Raw genomic sequence first — 27,438 nt, 5'->3', positions numbered from 1 at the left:
GCATTATAACTTTACAAAGCAGCTCACTGCCAGGGGGCCCTTAGCAACATCTTTGAAGACAGGGCATCACTCTTTGTGTTACAACGTACAGCTAAGAGCTGTGGAGAGTGGTCTTAAACCCAACCCCCAAATTTCCCAGTGCTAAACCTCTATGATAAAATCTGTGAAAGAAAAAATGCTGTATAACTTCATGTTGCTGTTAAGAAGATTGTGCTGAGACAATTAATGTAATTTAGTTCATCAAAACCTCTCCCATTTTGTGCTAAATACTTAGAGGACAGATTAGGCCTACCAGCCTAAAATGTGTTAGGGAAAAAGAGATGTTGGTTTCCTGCAGTGGGAGAATGAGATTCAGGATTGGAGCCAGCAATTTGAAATGGGTACATATGGGCTCTCAGCCCTTCTAGTGCAATATCCAATCCTGTTCTTCTCCAACTGGCAAAACTTCTGCTGAAATCAGAGCTGTATCAAAGTCCAAAATAGATGCACTGCTGTACTTAATTTTTTCACTAAAAGAGCAAATGTGAGTAAATACAGATATCTAAAAGTAAGAAACAAAGGCCTAGGGAAAATGCCCCCCAAACTCTCCCGTCACCATAAGAAATATTATCTCCAAGGAAAAAAGAACATGCTATGGTCCAAGTCACGTACTCTCACCTATGCAAGCTTGCAACCTTTTCCCATTATGTCACAAATGAAATGATTAAGAAATGGGACGGTTTCCATCATGCGTCTGAATGCAGACTTCTCTTCTGTAATTGGGACAACTTTGCAATATTTCAGATGGATAGTAAATAGGGCTGTGCAAAATTTCACCACCTGTTTCTATTTGACACTGTTTCAACTCATTTCAAACTCAAAACAGTGAAATCAAATTGAAATGAAGGGCTTAAAAACAGCCTCAAAACAAAACGAGGCTAGCCAACATGTTTCAAAACGTATCGTGTTTTGAAGTAGCCAGCAGCCAGGTGGTGGAAGACAAGGGAGAACCAGGGCTGTGCTCCCAGCAGCTCCACAGCCCCATGTGCCTCAGCCAGGAGTTCAGCCCTCGCTCTCCCCATCTCCCACGGTCCGGCTGTGGGAAGCCAATCGCAGTGCAAGGGAAGAGAACTGAGCCTGGGCTCAGTTCCCCTCCCCAGCACTGTGATGGGGCTGGGGAAGGGAACTGAGCCCAATCACTCAGTCTCCCTCCCCAGCCCTACGATTGGGATGGGGAAAGGAATTCAGCCCAGCTGGGTTGAGTTTCCATCCCCAGCCCAATCATAATGCTGAGGGGATGGGAACCCAGCCCAGCTGGACTGAGTTCATTTCCGCAACCCAATTGTAGCACTGGGGACGAGAACTGAGTGATTGGGCTCTGTTCCCTTTCCCAGCTCCCCGGTCCCAGGTGGCAGCATCCAGCTACCTTCCCTCATCTGGCAGGCAGATCGGGCCCGCAACCTGGGTAGGACTGGCACAGCCCCTGAGCTCTCCTGGGGTTGGGCTCCAATCTGCCTGCCGGATGAGAGGGGCTGTTTTGAGCTTCCCCATTATAGCAAATGGGTGAAGTGTTGAAACAGTGTTGAAACAGCATCACTGTTTTGATGAAGCAAAATGGAATAGAGGTTTTGAATCTTAATGAAATTCTAAACAAAACACTGTTCTGTCAAAACCTTGAAACTCAAGTTGAAATGGAACAGTGCCATTTCGCACAGCCCTAAAACACCTCTCTGTTTCTTTCATAATCTGAGACTACAGAAAGTATAAGATTTCTCATTTCATTTGTGGAATGAAGCTTGTGAAAGCTAAAAATAATTCCAAATATGAAGGGCTGATAGTTTTTTAGAAGCCCGCATTGTACCTTGCAGTGGTGATGGAGAAATGATCTATATGATATACAACAAAACTCATGTCTCTTCTTTTTCTTCCAGTTTTGAAGAACATTTTTGTGGTGGCACTCTGATAGCTCCACAGTGGGTTCTTACTGCTGCTCACTGCTTAGAGAGGTAAGCCTCCATCATAATCGGCAGCAGTTGCTTCCTACAGCTTTGTAGAAATATTAAAGGACAAGCAATGTGGGGTTTTTTCTGGAAAGATGTTTCTTTGCCCTGCCTGGACCATCTTGTGCTGTACCTCCAAGATGGTGGTTAACTGATCTGTTTGGTCTTTTCATCTTCATCATAGTTCCTTCAAATTAGAGCAGGCTCTTTGAGGGAAAAAGTGAGTAAAAGTGGCAACCTTTGCTAAATAATGTATCCATTAAAAAGCAAAACTCCATGCACAACACAGTAGCTAGTGACCAGATCACATGGTTTTGCTGGTCATAAGAATCATAGCTTTTAGTTTTATCAGCGCAATCAAGCTATCATTTAGGTTAGTGGTTCTCAAATGTTTTAGATTACAGGCAGCCCTTGTTAGACTTGAGCACCCCTTGGAGTATGACAACTCTTAGTTTTCACTCATTTTTTTAATACAAAAATAATAGAGCAAAGAACTCAGAAAGACCATGGCAGGTTAGAATGTTTTTAATGCTGTAGATTCCTATTTGAAATGCCTAGATTTATCTTGTGAATCTTGTTTGCATACCTCATGGTGCCGTATCACCCTGGTTGAGAATCACTGATGTAGATAGTATTTATGTACCAAAGATCCTGATGGAGATCTGCAAAGGTACTCTGCCCCACTCTGGGCCCCACTAGAGCTGTTCCTTGCCAGACTGTTGCTGTGCTTTGTGTGCCTGCTCATTACCCCTTCCCTCCATCTGCCACAGCCATTTCACCCCCCGCTCCACACTCCAGCATCACGTGGTTCCCAGCTGCAGAGCTGGGACCTCAGGAACAGCTGGGACATGGTGCCAGAGCAGCCTGGGGAAGACGAGGGGATGAGTAAGTGGCAGGAGAAGGGCACCAGTGACAGACAGGGGGCAAGTGGCAGCAAGTGGGAGCACGAGTCTCATACCAGTGCCTTGCTGTCAGGAGTGGCAGAAGCACAGAGCCCAGGCTTGCAGGAGTGCTGGCAGGGGCTCTGCCTGCCACAGGGGGAGGAGGGCAGGCTGTAGGCAAACCGTCACCTTCCACACAAGCCACAACCCTCCCCAGCCACCCTACCTCCACACACTCACAGCCCCCTACAAAACCCATACGCACCCACGCCCCACACATCCACACCCACATCCCCTACACCTATCCACCCCCCACAAATCCCACACACACACCCCACATACTCACAGACCTACCATCCTTCCACCCACACCCTCCCACAATATACAAAAGCAAGACTTCATTTTAAGCTATTATACTATCACTTCTATGTATACTACACAAACACATGTAAATCAGGACAAAAATATTTTTTGAAATGAAATTAATGAATGTTGTAGTACATGTTTGATTTTTGGAATATAATTTGGTATTTTTCTGGTTAAGAGATGGCAAAACTCCTTGCTGAAAAGAGTAATTCTGGAAGGCAAGGGGAGGGACTTCTGGAGGCAAAGGTCAGGGGGTGCCACTTCCAGTCCCAAGATAGTGACCAGGGGGTGGGGCACCTGTCAAGGGGCGCAGCTACCCATGTGGCCCTTGATGGCTGCCAAAACTTGGTAGGCAGCCCTCCACCTGAAATAATTGCCCGCCCCTGCTCTAGTCCAACCCTCTCCATTAGACAAGATCATCCCTGTCTAAACCCACCCCATGCTTATCTAACCTACATTTAAAATGTCCATTGATGGAGATTTCATAACCATTATGGATAATCTGTTCCTATGCTTAATCACCCTCACAGTTAGAACCTGCTTCCTAATATCCAGCCTAAATCTCTTTAGTTGCAAATTAAATCCATTTTATTGTCCCTTTACCAATGGACATAGGGAAGCATGGATCACTACCCTTTATGTAAAAATCTCTTATTTGTATTCCAAGACTTTTATAAAATCCCTTTCAGTCCTCTTCATATTAAATAATCTCCCTTCTTCCATCTTCTTCTGATATGTCATGTTTCCCAGACCTCTGATCACTTTCATAGCTCTTGTCTGCACTCTCTCTGGGTTGTCCACAACTCTTTTAAGGCATGGTGACCAAAACTGAAGCCTCAGAAGTCCTGAATAGAAGAATCATTTCCCATTACTTGCATGTGAGACTCTTATAAATACATTCTAGCATGAGGACTGTGGGGTAGGGGGAATTGTAACAAAATGATCTTGTTTCTCATATTCAGCTTGCGCTCCATTATAATTCCCCAGACCCTTTGCCACAGTACTGCAGCCAAACCAATCAGTTCCCATTTTATGATTGTACATTTTATTGCTCCTTCCTAAATGTAGTACTTTGAATTTCACTTAGTGAAGTTCATTCTATTTATTTTAGTCAATTTTTCAGTTTATCAAAGTTATTTTAAATTCCAGTCCTCTAGGGCAAACCTTACCTAGCCCTGCTAATTTGAAAACACCAGTTTAACTAAATGATATCTGATTTGTTCTCCACCTACTTTCGACGAGTAGGGGCTTCAGTCCTTGATATTAATTGTACTCTTCATCTGACAACCAGCCTTTCTGTGAGGACTGAAGTAAAAAAAAAAAGTATTGAACAGTATGCTCCTCCACATTGTCTATTTTTAGATTTCCCCTCCCCATTCAGTAAGGGACCTACACTTTTTTTGGATTTCCTCTTATTTCTAATGTATTTATAAACTATTTTTCATGATGAGCTTGACAAATTTCCTGCTAGCTGTAGCTCTGTTTAAGGGGTGTCAGACATAGAGCACATGGGCCAGATACTGGCAGGTGGGCTAGGTCTCAAAGTAGAACCACGGGCCATGCATGGTGCATGCCGGATTGGCCCTGCACATGGAACCCAGGACCCTGCCCTCACTTCCACCATAGCTGCTCCTTGCTGCATGTAGTGCCTGCTCTGGCCACTCCAGGTTCCATGCTGTACCTGGTGCCTGGTCCAGGACCCATGCTGAATGTGGTGCAGATCCTGGACCAGGCATAATGGATGTCACATGCAGCATGGGCCCTGGAACAAGCACCACAGGTGCTGGATCCAGCATGCCTGAGGGCCTGATCCAGCCCAGGGGCTGACCCTGCACTAGTCATCCAGCCTTTGGAGCCAGATGAATTTGGCCAACTACTCCAACTACTTTGTCTATCCCCCACCATGGCAACTGCTGCAAAAATAGTTTGTGTCAACAAACTTATACCCTTTTCCTGACCGCCTGGTTGTTGTGCTCTTCCCACCTTATTCTTTATTTCAAGGCTTCCTAAATAGCTCTAGTATCTGACTCTGCTGCTGCTCCTATCTTGGAGCAGAAGACTGAGACCGTGACAATTTTTGTGGCTTTCATTGTTCCCTGGTAGAAGTCTCAATGACTCTGTGGAATTGCTTTCATTTCCCTGGCTGCTGCTTGGGAAAGTTCTGAGGAATAATAGAGACGTTGGAGATCCCTGTCTACAGATTCAGCAAGAAAGCACTGCTTCCATTTGGCAACAGATGACGATTAGAGCAAAACATCTAAAAAAAAATTCAAGCTTACTTTTTGTAGAAGACAGCAGGCTAATCTAACTCTCATCCATCAATGATTCTCTAGAAAAAGCTGTAGAGTCAACTGGGGTGAAAGCCCTGCATATGTACATATAACTTCACCCTATGTGATTATTTCTCATAGGTCCCGAAGGCCTGCTTCATACAAAGTTTTCCTTGGACTTCACCACGAAGCGAAGAGAGATCCATCTCTGCAAATCCGAGATGTTGAAAAGTTATTCAAGGGGCCAGGCACAGCAGACATTGCCTTGCTGAAGTTGAGCAGGTATCATTTCAGCCAAAGGTTTCCTCCTAAACCCTTTTGCATTGGAGTCATGAATGTATTCATCTGGATGTAGATTTTACAAATGGCAGATGGTGTAGAAGTGACTGTATGTTAATATATATGTTAGGCTAGACCAGTGGTTCTCAACCTTTTTGAACTTGAGACACCTCTTATTTGGACTCCAGGCATCTCTCAAGGCAGCCTTCCATAAATTTGTGAATTGAGTGGCATGCAGTTCTAAAAACTAATTTATCTGTTATAGTGTTTGCCTCTTTGCAGAGGCTGGACAGTGGGGTGGGGGATCAGCTAGGCAGGGAAAAACCTGAGCTTGCACTTATCTGCTTATTGCATCAAAACCTTGCAACATCCTTTAAAAGATTTGGTAGCACCTTGGAAAGCCACAGCATCCTGGTTGAGAATCACTAGGCAAGACATAAGGAAAACCCTGCTCTTGCCTTCTGGGATGTGGAAGGTCCCAGCAACAAAAGCCATTTGATCCTGTTGCCTAGTTTGAGAGAGGGAGAGGACAGGTTTAGGAAGACTAAAAAGGAAGTGCCTGTCTGCAGCCCCTGTTGCAGCTCCAGTGAGGTGCTAGTGGGTGGGAGCAGAACACCAACAGAGTTGGAAAATCATGTGCTTTGTGCCTCTTTCTACCTTGAGGAAGGAGGGAGTTAGTTTCTACAGTACTGGCCATGGCCCACCAAGCACCACATCCCTACAGAAGCTAGACCATAACATCAGAGACAGAAATGTTACAAGTTTTACCTCTTGTTTTTGTTTATTTCAGTCCTGCACTGATCAATGACTACGTAATCCCAACTTGCTTGCCGAAGGCAGATTCAGTAATAGGAGGCAGAATCGAATGCTATGTAACTGGTTGGGGAGAAACCCAAGGTGAGGCACACTCTCTCACTGCTCTTCACAGGATTTGTACAATCTGTATCTGAAATGCCTAACCATCTTGCATGGGGAGGACACGACACAAATTAATGCACTTTTCATAAATCAATTATTGCAGGGCAATGCAGTTCATTCCATTTCGCTTCACATCATGCAAACCCACATTGATTAGTTAAAACAAGTACAAATAAAAGGGGAATCAGATCTAAAAATCAACTGCCCTTGCCCAGTCTGTTCGCTTTTCTGTTCCCCTAAAGTAGGTGTTGAAGCAAACTGGAGGGATATTTTTCTAGTCTTGTCCTCATTTTCTCTCACAAGCAATCTAATCTAGAAGTCTGCACTCAGTTAAAACCTCAACCTCCCTTTCAAACCTTTCCCATTTCCCTGTTTGATACGATCTTCTATCCTGTGCTCTCAGTTCTACCCTGATGGCATTCTCTAGATTCCCACTGTGGTCTGAACACATTTTCCCCTATGTGAAGAATGGCCTTTCCATTCCAGGTTGCCAGGATATCCCTCCTCTTAGAAACCCCTCTCTTCTCTACATCTATATGTAATAAAAAACACATGTCAAATTTTCCCCATCACTGGTTCTCACAGTAAGCCTTATCTGTGTGTTTATTTAAAAAACAAACTAAGTTTTAGGGGGTATTTTTTGGAACTCTCTTGCTTTCTATACATTGGTTAGTTATAGGCACGTTGTTGGTAAAAGTCACATAATACTAATTCAGGTAATACTAACTCAGATAATATTACCTGGTGTAACCCACCAATAAAAAGTCCTTTCTCTACAGAAATCTGTGGACTTTCTGGCTTCCCACTTCCACCATTCTTTTCTGATCCATTTTTTACAGTTTGGCCACAAGATGACAGCATCCCCCCATGTTTGATTCATTTAATGCGCTTGCTCCATTATGGCATCACTTTAGAATTTTACCATGGAGAAGGCAATTTTAGGAAGGGAAGAGAAAACTCTACTGTGTCAGTTAACAAAATCAGAATTAGAGATGGATACCAAAGACCGAGATCTGATCACCTGGCATTTCGGAAAAGTCTGACCATGGATCCAGACTCTATATAGAGCTGCACACTTGCTGTACAATGCACTGAATGTAAAGGCTGGACTGAAACTATTCCTCACACCCAAACTTTGGGAAAGTTCAGATCTGATCCTTGGTTGGACTAGATGATCTCTTGAGGTCCCCCTTCCAGTCTTACTTCTCTATAATAGTGATATAATAATGTGGATCCAAACTTCAGGGTTTAATCTAAATTCAGAAATCTCTTTAGATTACAAATTTATCACCATATTTTTCTTCCCTGGAATTATCATACAGAATGGTTTGTCACTCTGCTCCTGATAGTAGTGCCACAAATGAACCAGAAGAGTGCCTCAAAAGTGTCTAAGCTGACTTGGCTGGGATGTTAGGAGTTGGAGGGGGGGAGGGAATCTTACATTTCAAAAAAGAGCGGTTCATTGCTCCAGCTTTGAGCCAGAAGGATTTAAGGATTTGGGGGTTTTATAGATCATTCAGCTGGAGAGAAGAATGTTCAAAATGTTATACTCCATTATCACAATGGCTTCCAAATTCTCTGAACTTTGCAGATTTTCCAAAGATGAGGTTTGATGTAGTTTAAAAGACTTTTAAACAAATCCCAGCTATTTTTTTGTCCTGAATCAAATGTCCTGCCACTTCATCCTAATGAAAACCTGCACATAGAAAATACTCTCTCAGTACTAAGTATTTAACACCTACTTGTCATTAATTTATTTTAAAGCACCTTGAAAGAGAGAGTAATCATTACTATCTCCATTGTAGAGATGGGGAAACTCAAACATAAAGATGTGGAATGACTTTGCAAAAACTTCTGCTAACTTAATGGGCTTTGCATCAGGGCTACAGTGAACCAGGACTCACTCCTTCTCAGGCCAGCTCCCTACCCACTGGACTACACTGCTCATGCTGATAAGGCATTGGTTTATCAATACAGTTTATAATTCTTTGGTTCTTTATCTGCAAAGGTACTGGTGGAGACGGCAAACTAAAAGAAACTGGCTTCCCTGTGATTGAGAATAAAGTATGCAATCGCCCCGAATTTCTGCACAATAGAGTTAAAAACACTGAGCTCTGTGCTGGGAATATTGATGGTGGTACTGATAGCTGCCAGGTAAGAAAAGACTGGAAATATCAAAACTTCTTTTAAGCATACACAAGGCAAATGACAATATGTTCTGTGTAATTCAGGGACTCAGAATTAACCTTAGAAAACTATGTCTCAGTCCCTCCACCTTGAAACATAAATGCTGAACGTTTATTTAAGGTTTAGTCAGAGACATACTTAGCAAGGTTCATTTCCTGGGTTGAACCATGCAGAGGGAGGGGTACCAAATGCCAGAGAACAGGGGCTGGGAGAGGAAGTCAGTTTTATTTGCCCCCAGGCTCAAAGTCCTCTGCTGCTACTGGAGTACAGTGGCCTGACCTTGGTTGTTGCTGTGGCTGTTGTTACAGCAGAGGCACAGACTTCCTGCACCTAGCTATTGCTGCTCTATAGTTGCTACAGCACCATAGACACATCAGGAGGCGATCATTCTGGCACCCAGGCTGGTTTCCCATTAGCCTACCTCATTACGCTACTGGGTCTAGTCCTTCCTTGCTCCCTCATCCATTAATGAAAACTAGAGGAAATACTTCATAGGGTAGATCCGCACTCTACGGGCTGCTTCACCCTGCTTCTTGATGGTCTATGTTGTGTGTAATGACACTGTTTCTGGTATCTGACCTGGCTCTTTAAAGTTGTCTTGGGTACGTCTACAGTACACTACATTGCCGTCTCCATTGCAATAGCCAACTTGTCCATTCTCCCAGGTAGCCAACTGCTGTGAAAATCATATCATTGGCCTGGTGTAAAATGTGCTCCCACATTTGAGTAGATTTCGCTTTTGTTGTAGGGAAAGTGGTGGTGTTGATGGGCATTCACATGTCTATGAAGGTTTTTTTTACCCAGAGGATTAAGGCCTAAAGTATTTCCAGTTTCCCACTTCCTTTAACATGTGCAAAGACTTTACAAATCGCCTTGGACTACTTATATGATAGGAACTTTTCTCAGTAAAAAGCTGAAGACTGTCTGGGAGAGAACTCTGAAGGCAAATACCAACGCTCCAAGGAAACACCCAGTACTATCCACAGCAATAATACTTCCTGCCAGGGCAGAAATTACAGTGATGCCTCCCAGTGGACATATGCAATCACACACCCTCAGCCCTTGAGTTTTAGGAAACAGTATTAATATTTATATTAGGCTTACCTTGGACCTGGTGGGACAGCAGGTCAGGAACAGGTAATTTCTAGAATTTGACCAGAATCTCAGACTTGTCCTCTCTTCCCAGCTACTTGTAGGAAACACTTCTTTTTTTTTTTAAATCCAGCTGGGTTAGTGAGAAGCAAGCTACTAAAGTTCCTTCCCTTTCCCTGAGTTTGTCTCAGGAAATCATGGCTCAATAGCCCCTATTCTTAAAACATAAGTGTTGAAAACCTGAATGGGGCCTTCTCCTCCTTTCCTTTCTCTTCCCTTGGTAAAAGCAGAGAAATAGATCATTCATGGGGTACGCCTACATTGGAGATCTCAGTGCAATGTAGAGATACGTGAGTTAGCTATAAATGAGCTAGCTCAGGTACTGGAAACATTTTCCACTAGCTCTCACTTTGTGTGTCTTACTGTAGAAGAGGAATCCAGGACAGAAAGGGAGGCAGAGGAGTCATACATGGCTCACTGGCCTATGTAACAGCAGCAACAGTACTTCCCACTTCTGAAATCAAAGTTTCAGTGGGTTAAGGTAGAAAAATTGCAGAGATGTCCTGAAAGGGAAGGGGCAGAGGGTTGCTAGAGGAAGGAAAAATAGGGCTAATGATTAATGGCTTTTAACTGTCCCTTGCATAATCCCCTGATTCTACAAATAAGACTGAGTAAATTAACCAACAGGCATGGACAGCATAGCTCCTCCCAGGTTAGTGTTCAGATGTTTTCCTCATGAGCAGTTGGCCTTACATGACTGGGGAGCTGTGTCCCCTTCTTTATGTTACTGCTTGCATATTTTTGACCACAGGTAATTAATTACCCTTTTCTTCTCTTTGCAGGGAGACAGTGGGGGACCTTTAGTTTGCCATGAACAAGATAAATTCATCCAACATGGAGTCACCTCTTGGGGTCTTGGTTGTGCCCAGCCCAGAAAACCTGGTGTTTATGTCCGAGTTTCTAGTTATATTTCTTGGATTGAGCATACAATTGCTAACAACTGAACGCTAGGTATTCACTTTCCTGGAGAGCAATGCACACACTAGAGAAATTCGATTCTAAATACAGCATTAATCTAAAATAATCAATTGTAAATTGCTGTAAATTTGTAAGCTACTTTAAATTAACAGTCATTGTCAAGAAACCGAATGGATTGTTTGTTAGCCTCTTTCAATATGTTTTGTATTCTGCATTGAAAATATCCAGTTCTCTTGCATAATTGGATACAAACATTTCAATCCACATACAGCTCTTGTGAATAAAATAAATTGTCCTCAGAAGTTTACTTTCCTGATCTTTTTTGTTCCCTCAACATAATAACAGAACAGCTATATCACTGCTAATGACTGCAGTTCAACCTTTCCCTTCGTAGCCTCTAACAAGGCATTATTTGCACTTGAGTGGTCTAAAGAAACAGTCTGCCATCAGTGGATTTTGACCCCCATGTGGTTCCTTAAGGCAACAGTACAATGGCTCTAACATACCTCCCACTTTGACAGGTGTGTCAGAAATTATGGAGATTTCTCAGTCAATTTCTTGGAACCTGGAGGCTGTGCTGCCTACCACAGACAAAAGAAGGCAGTAAAGGACCCCTGAAATTTTTTTTCACCTTCACAAACAGCCAGAGGAAGGCAAGAAAAAGGAGAATAGAGTTTATTCTGTCCCATCCACTATCTTTGAGATGGAAAATGAAGAAAATCTTTCCCATGGGGATGATGAAGGGAAAGAGATCCCTCCTAGCAGCAAGGTGATAAGTGGGTGAAAAGACTGCTTGTATTTTGAATACTTTTTGTGCATGACAGGCTACTTCAGGCATTGTTTTCTTTTGGGGTTAAAATAGGGGTAGACAAAAGAAACGGATTCATTCTGTACATTTACAATTTCTATTGTTATGGATACTCAGGCCTCAGCACATAAGAACACTGCATCAGGAATCTCATCTTAAAGTTAGCCCATAGTAGAGACAGAAGTAGTAAATGAAGTAGGTCTTTACAGCAGTGAACGGCATATGGCAATGCGTTCTAGTGCATAAGATTGTCATTACCAGTCATGTTTCATTACATAAACCAGAGATGCATATTTCTTTCTGATAGGAGAGTATTTACATTGGTATGTAGGGTGACTGTATTTCCTGAGTGTAAAAATTCCCTATCCCACTCTTTGGCACTTTCAATTTCTATGTCAGTTGAGCTTGACAGAAAGCAGAAGGAGGAGCAGAGGGATGTTGCATGTAAAACAGTCCTATTTTTGGTGGGACAGCCCCATTTTAAACAAGTCCTGGGTGCTGAAAATGGGTGAAAAGCATTCATTTGATCAAACTGATAGATCCTGGGGACAGGTGTTAAAATCGGACCATCCCAATGAAAACAGGACAAATAGCACCCTATCTTTATGTGATAGAAGCTAAATGCTCTGCCTTCAGATACAGATCATATTAATGGTTCTACAAGCAACAGAGAAAAGGAAAAGCAGAAAAATAATAGTCAGTACTTTCCAGTCAGAGAGACTGGTACCTATTTTAGGACAGTCTGTTGTTTTCTATACCATGTAATAATAAACTGTCAAACCACTAAACATTTCAGAATGATCTTCTGTTCCCAGATTGCTATTTTCGGTGTCACGTTAAATTTGTAGCCTTGTTCTTCAATGGCCATCCTGTCCCCAGCCCAGAGCAGGGAGGCTGGACCCGATGATCTCATGAGGTCCCTTCCAGCCCTAAACTTCTGGGGATCTGGTGTTCAGAGAATTCTCTGCTTCACAGATCTTGTCATAAGGAGGACTGTTTCTTCAAAAGTGCATGCACGACCACCTTTAAGAAAACTATCAGGCGTACAAATGTCCTTATACCCAGGAATTCATCTTCTCATATCACTGGACACACTGGCCTTCCATACTCACCATACTGGCCTTCCAACTACTGCACTCTGTTTGATTCTGCTCCTCTCTTTCAGCCATTACATAAAAGTGGTGTCATCTCACTCCTCTCCTATGAGTTTTAGCCAGGAAACCTTATTTCATAACATTAAAGTGGCTTTGAGCCAGAAAACTGCTTCTTGTGCTTCTAATTGGGTGTGACATTCACAAAAACAATATTTGCAACCTTTATCTCTTCACAGAGTCCATGCAGCCATATAAGAACAACGTGACTTCTAGCCTGCTAAATCCCTATGACAAAATCCTTACTAGCTATGTTTATGTCATTCTGAAGAAGAATGCAGTTCCTTAGTTTCCATACATCATGTGAATGGCAGTTAAGAAAGTCACTCTTTGCCTTTTAACTGAATAAAACCTACTGTAAAGTCATTTGAACAGGGTGCAACCCCATGATAGTGAAACCTGAATCTTAAAGTCAGGGGCTGATTCAGGCGGGTGTGGTGATGCCAAATTTTCCTTCCACTGCATAGCACAGTGAGCTCTCTCCTGCCACTCACCATATCTGGAGCCTCTGGAAATAGGTGCAGGAAGGGAGGGTGGGACCCACTTGCCACTATTCCTCATTGACTCAGACATTGGGCGAGTCCCAGGGCAGCTGCTGTAGCTAGGAGCTGTAGGAAGTGGCTGTACGGGGTGCCAAGCTTGGTCAGGTTGCCCCTTCCTGCACCTGCTCCCTGCCCACACCCCTTGTTTTTGGGCCTGGGGCCTCCAGCTCTGCTTTACCCCCAATCCTTCCCATGGCAGAGCTGCATCACCTTTCCTAACTGCTGCAACCCCCTTTTTAAATTCCTGGATCCACCTACGTCTTAAGTGCTCTATATGTATGGGGCCTCTGAACACCCTTGGGTCCTAAGCACCCTTGCTTCTTCCTGGCCTCAGTAGGTCATGACGTGCCTCAAGACAGTTCTTCCCCTGGGACTGAATGAGTTCAATGAATCATTACCTAAGCATGACCCAAAAGGGAGGTCATAAGGATGGTTATGCTGTGTCCTCATTTACTCCTCCTGCTGATTCAGAGAAGATAAAAAAGGGTTGGGACAAATAATTATTTTACTCCTCCTACTGGATTACTCTCTGGTACATTGATATACATGTTCTCTTTTTCCCTTCCTTATAGAAAATCTCTATAAATATTTCTAGTAATAGAATTGATAGAAATTTTATAGAAAACACTGCAAATCTATAGAATTTAACAGAGGAAGGTATCTTTTTTTGCGGACTTTTTAACATGAACCAAACAATTTTACAGAGAATAACATCCTTCTTACAGAATTTTCCATATGGCTCAGTAAATAAGAGATAAAAGCAGATGTGACTTTACAACTATATAGTCATTTTTACACATAGCATACTGTTATATATGCATATACACCCTGTTTCCCACTAGAGATGTCGTCATACCAGAACTCCATGTATCCTCCAACAATTTAATCCTTCCCTCCTATTAAGATATTAGCACAATAAATACAAAGACAATATAATACAAATAAAGTAAAACTTGCTAATTAAACTCACCAAAGACATTTTGGTGTTGCTCATCTGTCACAGGTGACTCTACAGCACACTACAGCTAATATTTCATGGATTTCATAGACATTAGGGCTGGAAAGGACCTCAGAAGATCATCAAGTTCAGCCTCCTGACCGAGGGGTAGGAAGTCAGCTGGGGTCATAGGATCCCAGCAAGATAAGCATCCAATTTGCTCCTGAAGGTATTCAATGTAGGTGCTTGAACCACTTCCGATGGCAGGCTGTTCCAGACCTTGGGGGCTTGGACAGTAAAGAAATTCTTCCTTACGTCCAGCCTGAAACGGTCTCACAGTAGTTTATGACCGTTCAACTTCGTCATCCCTTGGGGCGCTCTGGTGAACAAACGTTCCCCCAGATACTGGTGGTCACCCCGATAAACTTGCAGGTGGCCATCAGATCACCCCGAGCCTGCGCTTTTCCAAGCTAAAGAGCCCCATGGCTCTCAGTCTGTCATCGTAAGGTCTGTTTTCCTGACCTCTGATAATGCGCGTGGCTCTCCTCTGGATTCTCTCAAGCTTCTCCACATCCTGTTTGAATTGTGGAGCCCAAAACTGGATGCAATACTCCAGCTACAGCCTCACCAAAGCTGAGTACAAGGGGAGAATGACGTCCTGGTATTTGCTTGAGAAGCATCTATTGATACAAACCAGCGTTTTGGTTGCTTTACTAGCCGTGGCATCACACTGAAGGCTCATGTTCATCTTGTGGTCAATGATGACCCCCAAGTCTCTTTCTTCTGTAGTGCTATCCAACGTAGCACTGCTGAGCCTATAAGGATGCTGCAGGTTTTTTCTTCCCAAGGTGGAGAACCTTGCATTTTTTGGTGTAAAACACCATCAGGTTCTTGTCCGCCCATTTGCTGAGTGTGTTCAGGTCAGCTTGGATCACCTGCCTGTCTTCTGGCGTGGATGCTTTGCCCCAAAGTTTGGTGTCATCGGCGAATTTGGCCAGTCCACTACTGACTCCAATGTCCACATCATTAATTAAGATGTTGAACAATATGGGTCCAAGGACAGAGCCTTGGGGGACCCCACTGGTCACAGGACACCATGATGAGTGACTGCCATCAGTTACTACCCTCTGGGTCTGACCACGGAGCCAATTTCCCAGCCAGCAGATCATGGTGGACCCAAGGCCACAATTGGCCAGTTTGGCCAACAGGTGATCATGGGATACCAGATCAAAAGCTTTTTTGAAGTCAAGGTAAATGACATCAATCTCTTCTCCCTTGTCCAGGTGATAGGACACCTGGTCAGGGAAGGAAATGAGATTGATCAAGCAAGACCTACCCGCAACAAATCTGTGCTGGCTATTCCTTAGGATGTTGGTGTCGGCCAGTCCATTAAGGATGGCCTCTTTAATAAACTTTTCTAAGATCTTCCCCAGGATAGAAGTCAGGCTAATGGGCCTGTAGTTAGCCGGATCCATTCTCCTCCCTTTCTTGAAGATCAGCACCACATTGGCTTTCTTCCAGTCTTCGGGCACTACACCAGAGCGCCAGGAGTTTTCAAAGATCCGTGCTAGAGGCTGGGCTATGATGCTTGCCAGCTCCTTGAATACCGTGGGGTGTAGCTTGTCAGGACCAGCTGACTTGAAGGTATCCAACTTATCAAGATGTTCCTTCACGAGGTCAGCATTAATGGAGGGCAGGGGATCTCCCTCACCTGGACCTCCCTGTCCCGTGGTTGGCATGGGCATCCCATGGGACTGATGAAAGACTGACACAAAGTACCCATTTAATAGGTTGGCTTTTTCCTGGGCGTCAGTTGTCAGTTGCCCCATCTGGTTCAGCAGAAGTCCAAAGTTGCCCTTGCTTTTCCTCTGGCTCCCCATATATCTGAAAAAGAACTTTTTATTTTCCTTGATGATCAAAGCTAGTTGGAGTTCAGTTGCGGCCTTGGCTTTCCTGGTTTGCTCCCTGAAGGACCAGACCAGTGCAGAATAATCCTCCTTGGAGGTGAATCCATCCTCCATCCTTTGAGGCCTTTCTTTTTAGCCTCAGGAGGTCTGTTAGATCCCTGGAGAGCCAGGGGGGCTGCTGTGCCCTCTTGCTGCCTTTCCTCCCAGATGGAATAGACTTAGCTTGTGCATTGAGGATCGCTCCCTTGAGGAAGAAACCACTCTTCTTGAACTCCCCCTCCCCCTGGGGTCGTGGTCCCTTAGGGCCTCACTGACAAGCCACCTGAGCTTGTCAAAGTCGACTTTCCTGAAGTCAAGGACTTCCGTGTTGCTGACTGACTTGCCAGCTTTATGGCGGATGGTGAAGGAATATGGAGGAATTCCCCCAGGGACTGATATTTTTTTCACCTCTAGTCTAAGATTTCTGTTTGCAGATGAACATTAGCACAGGTTTCATTTTATTGTATAAGATTCATAATTAACCTGAAAATATAACACAAGGTATTAGTAAAATATTATTATATTAAAGAATCAGGTGGCCTCCACAGATATTTTCCTAACATCCACATATAGCAAGCTGTAACCTAGAGAGAATTTAAATGCCCAACAGCGAATGTGTATTCAGTTTTCTAGTATTTCAAATACTGATATATAATATTTATATTTTATTCTGAACACTGTATAATGCTGCCCAGAATGAAGCAGAACCACCTGAAAAACAAGTTTTCACATTTTCAAGCATGTCAACTAACAACAAAAGTACAACTACAGCAGTTGACAAAAATACACAAACTTCTCTCAGTTACTGAAAACATCCCATAACTCTGCCTATAATCTGTTTGATTAAAATTACCCAAGGCCTCCTTGCCAAGCTATCACTGAAGAGCTGAGGAAACATTAAAATTTAGCAAATATATATTCATATTGAATTAAATTAAACAAACAAGGCTAGAAAAAACCAAGACGGCCTGCATCTGTTTAGTCTTATTTAAAATAGTGTGTGATCACACAGTTCTGACACTTAATCACTTTGGCCATTTGTACACACTGAGGGGGTTTATTTCGCCCTAAATTGAAGCGATGGGTTTTTAAACATACTGCTTCAATTTAGGGCAAAGTAAACTGCTGTGGTATGTACACAAGGTTGGGGTCTGATCTTACCTGCCTCTACAGTGGCAGGGAGGAGTAGGCGAGCTGCTGACAGGCCGAGTGTCCCCTGAGCTGCAGGGGGGGCTGGTACGTCCCTCCACGGCAGCAGCAGTACCCCCCAGGCGGTACCTGCCCACAGACACCCAGCCTGGGTGGTCCTGGGGGGCACCACAGCCATAGAGGGAAGCACTGGGCCCCCATGTAGTTCAGGCAGGCAAGCAGGCTCCGGGGAGAAAAAATGATCAGGCTTCCTGGTTTTTTTTTCCTTCAGTGGAACCTGTCTGCACAAGCTGCCACCAGGCTGCCTGCACAGCCCCTGCCCTGAGCTGCATGGGGCCTGGTGCTTCCTGCCATGGCTGTAAGGTAGCAAACTAAGAGACTTTGGAGATATTTTATTTTGCCACATCCCAAAGTCATTTAATATCCAATGCGCCACTGAATGTGCAAGCAGCAATGCTATTAAAACAGTACAAAAGGGCATTTAACCCACTTTAAAGGCCAATTTTGTGGCATGTACAAAGGCCCATAAAAAGCTTTCTTCTGATATGTTCTAGTCTGCCACTCCAACGCACTTAGCCAGATACTTCCATGGAAATACACATTTAATTTCATGTCTCTTACTTTGCCCGATAGCTTATTGCCATTGAACCATGTTTTGGAAAATTGGAAATTCTCGCTAAAAATTATTCTTTCACTTCTCATGGGCCTTGCTTCTGCCTCCTCAAAATATGCAGACATCTTGTTGCAGTCACAGTTCCAATTTTCCTTAAGCAAACTTAGCAGCATGGCAGTTCAGTGGAACAAGGCAGGAAGTACTAGAAACTGTTGAGATACATTTTGTATGTTACACAAAATTCCAGTGAGAAAGAAGTGCTTTGTAGATACCACTCTGCCTTCAGGAAAGCCATTTTATTTACAACCATGGCTCCATTTGCATACTGCAGTGTATACCACTTGCCTGTGATGCCAGCTCAAGGTGGAAACTCTGTCCTATAGTAGAAACTCTGTCACCAACTTTTCAAGGCCTTACATTCAACTTAAAGGCATTTCATTGTGTGCCTTCCTGTAAAACTTTTGAATACCACATCTGATCAATCCCACAATTTCAAGAAATACTCTGGGCATCAATTGCCAGAACCCTGTTTGTTGTGATGAAAATCAGAAAATTGAAACGGGGCACAGACTAGCAGAGCTATAGCTTCCAGCACCGATGTAATTATCCGTAGGTCAAACAACTGGCTAATGGCAGCACTCTATCTCATCCCTGTCTGAAAAACTTAACATGTGGAAACTCTGAATGACTTACCTCCTGGACAGAAGGAAAAGAACACCTTCAAGAGTAAATTGGATGCTTATCTTGCTGGGATCCTATAACCCCAGCTGACTTCCTGCCCTTTGGGCAGGGGGCTGGACTCGATGATCTCCCGAGGTCCCTTCCAGCCCTGATGTCTATGAAATCTGTGAAAAGAAATCATAATGGAAGGAAGTGAGAAGTAGGGCTGTGCACCCAACCTTTATCACAGAGGGAAGAATGAGGGGTTGAAATAGAGAAGGAGTATAGAAGGCACATGGAAACATCTGATGACAGCATCTGATAAAGTGAGCTCCAGCTCAGAAAAGCTTGGGGAGGGGGGTGTATGCGCGCAACTAAGCCTACAAAGGTACAAATCTACCGTGCTTCTACACAGAAATATTGTCAGGGGGAAAAAACTTGGAGGACCCTTTTTATAAGTGGGGAAGAAAAAGTGTCCCTTGGCACACTGTGGAATGGGAAGCTATGAATGACAGGAAGAATGAATGTAGACATGGGGAGAGATTGGGGCCTAATGGCACGCAGAAAGCCCCTGGCACAGCGGAGGAGACTGAGGAACAACAGTGAGAGGTTTATATGGGAAGAACAAGGACTACACATGAGGGGGGTCATGGATTTGGAAAGAAGCTCCTGAATATAGGGAATGGGAAGGTAGCACACAAGGAGCTTGTAAGGAGAAACTCCTCAGTTGGCAGAAGCTACACAGTGCCAAACCCTTTCCCAGATATTAGGAATACCCACCTGATACTTTCATATCACAAGTGAGGCTCACCAGTCACCCACATTGTGATCAGTTCCAGTGATGTTCTCTTGTTTTCACCAATTTTTAAAGGTGCTGTCTTGGTGGATCAAACACTTTTTTCTCTCCAAGCCAAAGGAGTGAAGTGTAACACTGCCAAAATTATAAACCATGATTCCCCTCAAATTACTGTAACATGATGGAAGATGAAGAAATGGTTTAAATATCTAAAACTAAGTAAGAGCTTGCTAGGCCAGGTGGAGCATCCAAAATAAGTGGATATTTTCTGCCAAGAACCACACAACACTCCATTCCTGGAAACAAGAAACTCAGAAAATAGGTGTTTATTTTGTAGCCATATAAAAATACATTCCTTATTTTTAATGTCTCTAGGCTAGAAAGAAGCACTTGGAGCTGCAGTACAGCTTCAGTCCATCCTTGACTGTAGACTTTAAAATAGAACCAAATGGAAACCAAATTCCCAGTGTGTGAACAGGAAGTTTTGCTCAGTGCCTTTAGTGAAAGATCAAATATAAGAGGTGGTATCTTGATGTTTCTTTTTCCTGCCATTTTTACCGGAGAGACTGAAATAACAGGAAAAGAAAAAAAAAACAAAAACAGTTATAATTCCATGTATTGTCATAATGCCATCCGTTTTTCTTGTCTACTGAAGCAGTAAAACAGGGCAGAATTCTACTTCACTACAGGGTCATGTAAATGACCCATAGGCATTTTTTAAGCATCTAATTCATGGTAGAAGCAGGCAGTGTGGTGGCTTCTTTACTCTTGAAGTTCCCCCATGCACCATTGCTGATTGGCTGAGGGACCCTAGTGGCCTTACTGTTTCTGGCTGACCAGCCAGGAGGCAGAAACAGTGCCTGGTTTAAAACTGTGGTTTTTGCCTCCCTGCTGATCAGGAGCAAATGGCAGGTCCCTTCCATCAATCAGTGAGGGGGGGCATGCAGGGGAACCTTCAAGATTAAAGGAGCCACTGCACAGCCCACTGCCACCATGAATTTGGTAGGTCCCTATTCATATGCAACTTAATTGCGTTCCCACCCCTACCCCCATCATCTACTATGTAGCCTCCCTCCCCTGGGTCTTTCTATATTTACTTGTGCTTTGAACTTTGTCATTTGAACTTTAACAGTTTCTAATAAATTAAATCTGTTCTTAAAAAGAAATACCTAGCCAGGACAGGCCTAGGTTTTAAGTTGACCTCCTCCTGAGGGGTGCTGCAAGTGAAAAGGAATGGAAGGTGCTCACAATCACATCTGTTCCACAGTTTGGATATTAGGGAACCTTGCTGGAACATAGGAACTAAAGGTTCTGATTGCTGAAGCTAAAGTGGGACTAGAACCCCGGCTCCCTATGTCCTGACCAAGTGCCCACCCTATCAAACTTCACAAAGACAAGCGCCTATTGAGTCAAATGGTCCTATGCAGCAGCCCTTACTTAGGGAAAACTCACAATAAGTTAAATGGGGTTTTGCCTAAGTAGGAACTACTGGTATGTTCAAAGAGTTAAAAACAAATTTGGAGTAGGGTTTTCCTATTATTTGTGTAAGATGCGTACAAATTAGCTGTCTCCTTATGACAAAGGAGCTCGTTTTCTATAGAAAAAGCCAGTTTCCATTTTTATTAATTCTTTTTAATCCACTTGCCACTGAAGAATTGAAAAATGTACCTGTCAAATCAAGTTACCACGTGGATGTATTTCTGAACCCTGTTAAGGTGTTTACTCTGATGTTGTAAGAACAAACTACCATGGGATGATATGATTTTGATTTATGACAATGGATGGGAAAAAAACACTTTACAATTCCTCAGAAAAATGATATCAGTGCAGCAATGAAGCAGAGACACATCATACCTCGAAAGCTGTTCCACATCTTCCACTGTCTCTGGTAAGGAGATTCCCTTTGTCTCAGGCAGAAACAATACCAGGAGCCCACAAACAGTGGCAAGTATACCTAGAAAACAAATCAAGAACACAAGCTAATATGCTGTTTTTCTCATTCTAGGGACTGACCACACAGGGAAATTTACTTGGGGTAAAGCAAGGTGAGACTCTAAAGTAAAATACTCATTCCTAGTTAACTCCCGTGCAGGTTCAGTAATAGCTATTCTAGAGCAGGGTTGCCAACTATCCATACATTTTTGGACAGTCCATAAAAAAAAAAGCTTTTTTGTTTTTTATGAACCATCCATACATTTATGGATAGTTGGCAACCCTGCTCTAGAATAGCTATTACTGAACCTGTGCGGGAGTTAACTGGTTTTTATGGACAGTCCATAAATTTCTGGACACCAGTCTATAAAGTCTGTAAGAAAAAAATAGACTTTCTGTAAAAAAAACTAAGTAACCAAGAGCTTGATTGAAGATCCCTTGTTGGAAAGAAACTGGTGGCAAGTGTTGATGGACAGCCAGAGCAGAGAGGCACCCCCTGGTGTCTGAGTGGAAATGCTTCTGCAGGGAGCATTCTCATAGGGCTTTGTAGTCCATGGGAGCCTCTATAGCCTCTCTCCCCCTGAACTATGTGCTGCAGCTGCTGCATCCCATTTCTTGCCTATAACGCTGCTGGTTTCAAGTAGGCAGACAGTCTTTCTTTAGGAGCCAGGATGGAGAGAGCAGGGTCAGGAGGAGTAAGGCTGGAGGGTGGACTGGGTGTGGCAGCATGGCATGGGGTGTGGTTGGGGGCATCAGGATGTGACAGGAAGCAGGGGATCCCTGGGGTGGAGACATCATAGTGTTACTGCAGTCAAGCAGGCTTGTCAACCCAAGAACTTTTTTTTTTTTTTTTTACTGATAATCTGCAAACTTTTTACTGACAACGAAACTTTATTTTACTATGGTTGGTGTTAAATTCCTAAATTTGAATCCAGCCCTTATGCAGGGCCTGGCAGAAGGATTACATTATGTAAAACATATGGCAGTAAAATATATGGCAATAAAAAAGCTTGGCTATCAGTAAAAAAAAAAATTGCCTTGGGTTGGCAACACTGACATAACTCCTTCTGAAGTTCTGAAGTAACTCCTTAAGTAAACCAGGCCTCAGTTTTAGGATAGTTTTGTGAAACAGAGTAAGAGAAGGGTAAAAACACCTGAAGGTGTTTTCAGAATAAGCAAAATCAGAAGTTCTGTTTTTCTCCCATGCCTTGCATCTTGGGGGAAGAAGAGGCTCATTTATTTCACTAGAAGTAGAATGCCACCATGCTGATTTTCTCTCATTTTATAACACGCTGCAAGATGGAAGAACATCAGCTCCTCCTACTGCAGCAGAAAATCTGAATAAGTTGGTGTAACCAGGCACATATGGACACCCTGATTGTTAAATAAATATTAATTTAATATTAATTTTCTTTTATCTTTCCTTTTTCACTTGCTACCTCAAATCCCCTTTAAGTATCATTCTTCTTTGCTCAATTTACCCTGTTCAGTCTACTCTTTTCCAAGTCATTAAAAAATGGTTCAGACTCAGACTCTGGGTTTCCCAGTAAAAGGAAATATTTTTTCTATCCAATTAGCTTGCAGAATTCATTAGCAGAAGATACCACTAGAGGGCAGGAGCTCAGCAGGATTTCAACTCTATTAGAAGAGTAGCCACAATTTTATTATTGTACACTAAAAACCTCAAGAAGTTCTCTACAAGGAATATACATTATCATGCCTCAAGGCATAAACCAAACACTGACTGCTGGGAATAAACAGAAAAACTGTTGAGATGTGTGGTGCCTGTAGATGTGCAGGGAGGCTGCTCCAATGCACTGTAATTACTGTGCATCACAGCAAATTTACTAATGAAATCTTCTGGAGCATGCTAATTAGTGTGCTCCAGGAGCCTCCATGTCTCATGTATCAGCATCCCCATGCTTTAAATGGTGGTGGGGGCACTTTAATTAAAGCTCATTCAATGAGGTTAGTTAAAGTGCCCCTACCACCATTTTGAAGCACAGGGACGCTGATACTTAAGAGGCTGCGGGCACTTTAACTAGAGCGGCTCCAAGAGTCACTCTAATTAAAGCACATGTCAAAATGGCCCCTGTGATTAGATGATGCAGATGCAGGATTTTTTGCACTTAGCCCTGAAAATGTCTGGAATTGATCCTTGTTGTTAATAGGGCTCTGGATTAAATGGACCAGTGTTCTGAACCAGTATTTTTCTACTACCAGCCTACCCTATGAGATAGTAAGTGAGAGAATAGCTGATCCTCAGCCAGATTCTCAGCTGGTGTAAATAGGTGTCGCTTGATTTCTACAGAGCCGACACTGATTTACAACGGCTGAGAATCTGGACTCTGGTGTTCATTTTGTCTCATGACTGATTGTCACATATGAAAATTACCCTGAAAATATGAAAACACACATCACTACTCAAGGGTTTAATGATGCATGTTCAAGAACATAGGGTTGGAAAAGGAGAGTTTTTTCCATGAGACTGAAGACTGGTTTTCAGAAGGACAACACTGCAGTGGGAATTCCACAAGGTATGGGGGTGGTTGAGTCAGTCAGAAGGCCTTCACAAATGTGATGCCACAGCCGACAAAGCAAATAAAAATCTAGCTTGCATCTACTGATGCATCTCAAGCAAGACCCCAAAATTCTTCCTCTCGCTTTACTCGGCTTTGGTGAGGCTGCAACTGGAGTATTGCATCCAATTCTGGGCTCCACACTTCGGAAAGTATGTGAAAAAGCTTGAGAGAGTCCAGAGAAGAGCCATGTGCACGATTAGAGGTCAAGAGCATAGGCCTTATGAAGACAGGCTGAGAGGCATGGGACTCTTCAGTCTGGAGAAGCAAAGGTTATGGGGTGACTTGGTGGGAGGCTATAAGTACATAAGGGGTGTGCATCAGGAACTGGGAGAACGTCTGTTCACCAGGGCACCCCAAGGGATAACAAGATCTAATGGTCACAAACTGCTAGAAGACCATTTTAGACTGGACAAAAAGAAAAACTTCTTTACTGTCTGAGTCTCCAGACTGTAGAATAGACTCCCCCCAGAAGTGGTGCAAGCACCTACTCTGGATACCTGTAAGAAATGCCTATCTTGCTGGGGTGAATGTAACCCAAGTTGACTTCCTGCCCCTTGGGCAAAGGGCTGGCCTCCACAATCTCACAAGGTCCATTCCAGCCCTAATGTCTATGAAATTTATGAAACCTATGGATCTCCAACTGCTCAGATAGCTGGATGCACATGCTGAAGTGGCAGTTTCAGCCCAACCTGAAGGATGCAGCATCCTGAAGGATGTAGATGCCTAAGCTGGATAGTGAGGGTAGGATTGGCTGGATTTGGGGGAAGAAGAGGCCAAGCAATAAAATTTCCCTCATAAAGAGTAAACACATTCAAAGGCATGTTAAAGAAGTTATTTTCTATCCATTTTACATTTTAAATTAATTCTTACTGAAAATGATTAGCGGTAGCTCCAACCAGATGGCTGCTAATCGGAAGAGCAGGAATGGGGCTATGAAGCCGCCTATATCACAGAAACCTGAACACAGGGAAACACCAAAGTTTCTGCAAAGAAAGATATTGACATTCATTTCAGAGGCATTAAAGAAAAGAACCAGTAGGAATATAATCCAGAGGATGTGATGCCATCGCCCAAAATATTTTCACTCAAACACATAACATATCCTATGCAGTGGCTTACATTAACAGACCAATATATTAATTCCACCTAATACGGTCATGAGAAAACAGAGGTTCACTGAAAAAATTATCTATGGAGTCCAGAGTGGGAAAGAGCTGAGTTGTTATTTTAAAAGAATGACAGCAGTTTTAAGTGCCAAAGTCTATCACTTAGAACAGTGGGCAGATTCAAGCCATAAAGTACTTAGATTTAGCCCACAACAGCATAGGGGATCAGTAGCAGGCAGCTCAGCCTGGCACATCCCCTCATTCTGCCCCATGCCATGCTGCAGCATCCACCCCACTGAGAGGACAGCCACCACCCCTTTTTCTCCTCTACGACATGTTTGCTCACTGTCACCACCAAATTCAGCCCTTCCCACTACCTTTGGGGATTGGTGGCATGCAGCAAAGGTGGTGGTGTGTGATTTAAGGCAGCAGCAAGAAGCCTAGGTGCTGCCAAGATGGGGTGCTGGGGAGGCCAGTGCCAGTGAGGGGAAGTGGCAGCCTGTAGCGATGGCTGGGTCACCAGCAGTGTTCCACTGAAAGACTGCTTGAAAGGCTGCTGACCCCTGACTTCAAACATTTGATTTAGCTGGCTAATCAATCATCTTCCTTAATATGAGTGCTAAGATAGGGTTACCATATTTCCAGTTTCAAAAAAGAGGACACCCGTGTGTGTGTGGGGGGGAAAATATGATTGTCGGGGGGGAAGTGATATGCCCGTGCCCTGCCCCTCACTCCCAAGCTATAGGCTCCCCAGCCCTACTGCTGCCCCTCACTCTCAACCTACAGTACCCCACCCCCCAAACCACGCTGGTGCCCCTCACTCCCAACTTGCAGCCTCCTCACCATCCCTGCTGATACCCCTCACTCCTGACCTGCAGCCCCCTGGCCCTGCCTGCGCCCTGCACTTCCAACCCACATTCTCCTGCCCTCCTGATGCCCCTCACTCCCAACCTGCAGCCCCCACCACCAGCCCCGCTGCCCACACAGCTGCCCACTGGCCCTGAAGAACCTCCACCCCCTTTTCCTGCTAGAGGAGTAGGTAGCCCAAGCGCCAGCAGGCACACCCCCCCCAATACACACACGTGTGTGCATGCACACTCCCCAACCCCTGGCCTTACCTGCCTGCAGCTGCCAGGGCTTGTGAGCAGATGCATGTGATACCCCTGCCCCACTCCCCGCACCCCCAAGCAGCTCCTTGCTGGAGCAATCCAGGAAGTGCTGAGAAAAACTTCGATGCTGAGCAGAGGCAGAGCAAAATCCTGGACATTTGTTGATATTTAAAAAAAATGCCTGAACAGAGATGGGAGGACCCAAAAAGAGGACATGTCCGGGAAAACCCAGATGTATGGTAACTCTAGCTAAGAGATTAGAATTTCTTCCTCTGTGGAGCATTTATCTTAAATCAGCAGACATAAAACCTTGCTGCAATCATATATGTAAACTAACCAACGTTGAAAAAAAATGCTATTGGCATAATCCATTTATTTCAAATGAGGCAAATGAGTCATATTTCCAAGATGCCATGCTCAGTACTGTAAAGCACAAGACTGATTAGGCTTGATTAGGTAAACCAGAATTATATTCTTCACTTCACCCCTGGCTTCCTGAATGACCTGGGGAAAGTTCATTTACTTTCTCTGGGCATGTCCTGTTGAGTGTGCATATGCAAAGGCCTGAGTTTCCCATGGGACAAATAGCAGAGGTGCATGCAATTTGTCCCTGGGCACATCCCTGCACATGCACTCTGGCAAGTGACAAAGTGACCTGGGTGGGGTATGGAAGGCCCTAGCCAGCCTTACAGCCATTTGTGTTGGCCCCAGCAGCCTTACTTGGGGTCCTGGGGGCCTTCCAGAGCAGTAGAAGTGCCGAGCTGGCCACTCAGAGCCTGGTGGGCAGCCAGAGCATAGCTCTCGCCGGCAGACTCCAGTTTCCGGCAGCACATGATGCTGCTGCGTGTGCCCCCTTTTTTTAGCAGCGTATTTTTTTGACACCGGGATCTCCCAGTGTAAAAAAAAACCCTATTGCACTGCAAATTACTAGTGCAGTGAACGGATGCACATGCATCATGTGCAGTTTGCGGTGCCTCAAACAGGTTTGAAGTGTGTGCTTGTTGGGATGCACCCTCTGACCACGTCCAAACAAGCGTGGCCATGTGGTATGTCATGCTGCAGATGTTTCCTGTGCTGCTACCTTGCTGGGGGTGGGGAATCCAGGAGTCAAAAAAACCTGCACAGAAAAAAAATTGGGGTGGCACACATGTGGACAG

General features: G+C 43.9%; 2 protein-coding genes across 3 annotated transcripts in view; one reads left to right on the top strand and one right to left on the bottom strand.

Moving 5' to 3' along the window:
* Positions 1-11,252, top strand: part of PLG (plasminogen) — a 98,749-nt gene extending 87,497 nt beyond the window's left edge. The window contains exons 16-20 of the mRNA XM_090042549.1: positions 1,911-1,985; positions 5,638-5,778; positions 6,566-6,672; positions 8,702-8,847; positions 10,815-11,252. Coding sequence (XP_089898675.1) covers positions 1,911-1,985; positions 5,638-5,778; positions 6,566-6,672; positions 8,702-8,847; positions 10,815-10,976 — 631 coding nt within the window. The 3' untranslated portion in view covers positions 10,977-11,252. The remainder of the gene's footprint in view (positions 1-1,910; positions 1,986-5,637; positions 5,779-6,565; positions 6,673-8,701; positions 8,848-10,814) is intronic.
* Positions 11,253-19,863: 8,611 nt separating this feature from the next.
* SLC22A3 (solute carrier family 22 member 3) overlaps positions 19,864-27,438 on the bottom strand; it is a 50,476-nt gene continuing 42,901 nt past the window's right edge. Inside the window, exons 9-11 of one of the 2 annotated variants that reach the window (XM_090042449.1) lie at positions 24,937-25,049; positions 21,407-21,506; positions 19,864-20,118 (exon numbers count right to left, since the gene is read on the bottom strand). In XM_090042449.1, the coding sequence (XP_089898575.1) occupies positions 20,061-20,118; positions 21,407-21,506; positions 24,937-25,049 (271 nt within the window). In that variant the 3' untranslated portion in view covers positions 19,864-20,060. The remainder of the gene's footprint in view (positions 20,119-21,406; positions 21,507-24,936; positions 25,050-27,438) is intronic. The other variant, XR_016441780.1, reaches the window with a different exon arrangement.

This window comes from Crocodylus siamensis, chromosome 1 (genome assembly GCF_052110815.1).
Source record: "Crocodylus siamensis isolate JL-2025a chromosome 1, ASM5211081v1, whole genome shotgun sequence".
NCBI lineage: Eukaryota > Metazoa > Chordata > Crocodylia > Crocodylidae > Crocodylus > Crocodylus siamensis.
This window is presented reverse-complemented; position numbering and strand designations above follow the sequence as displayed.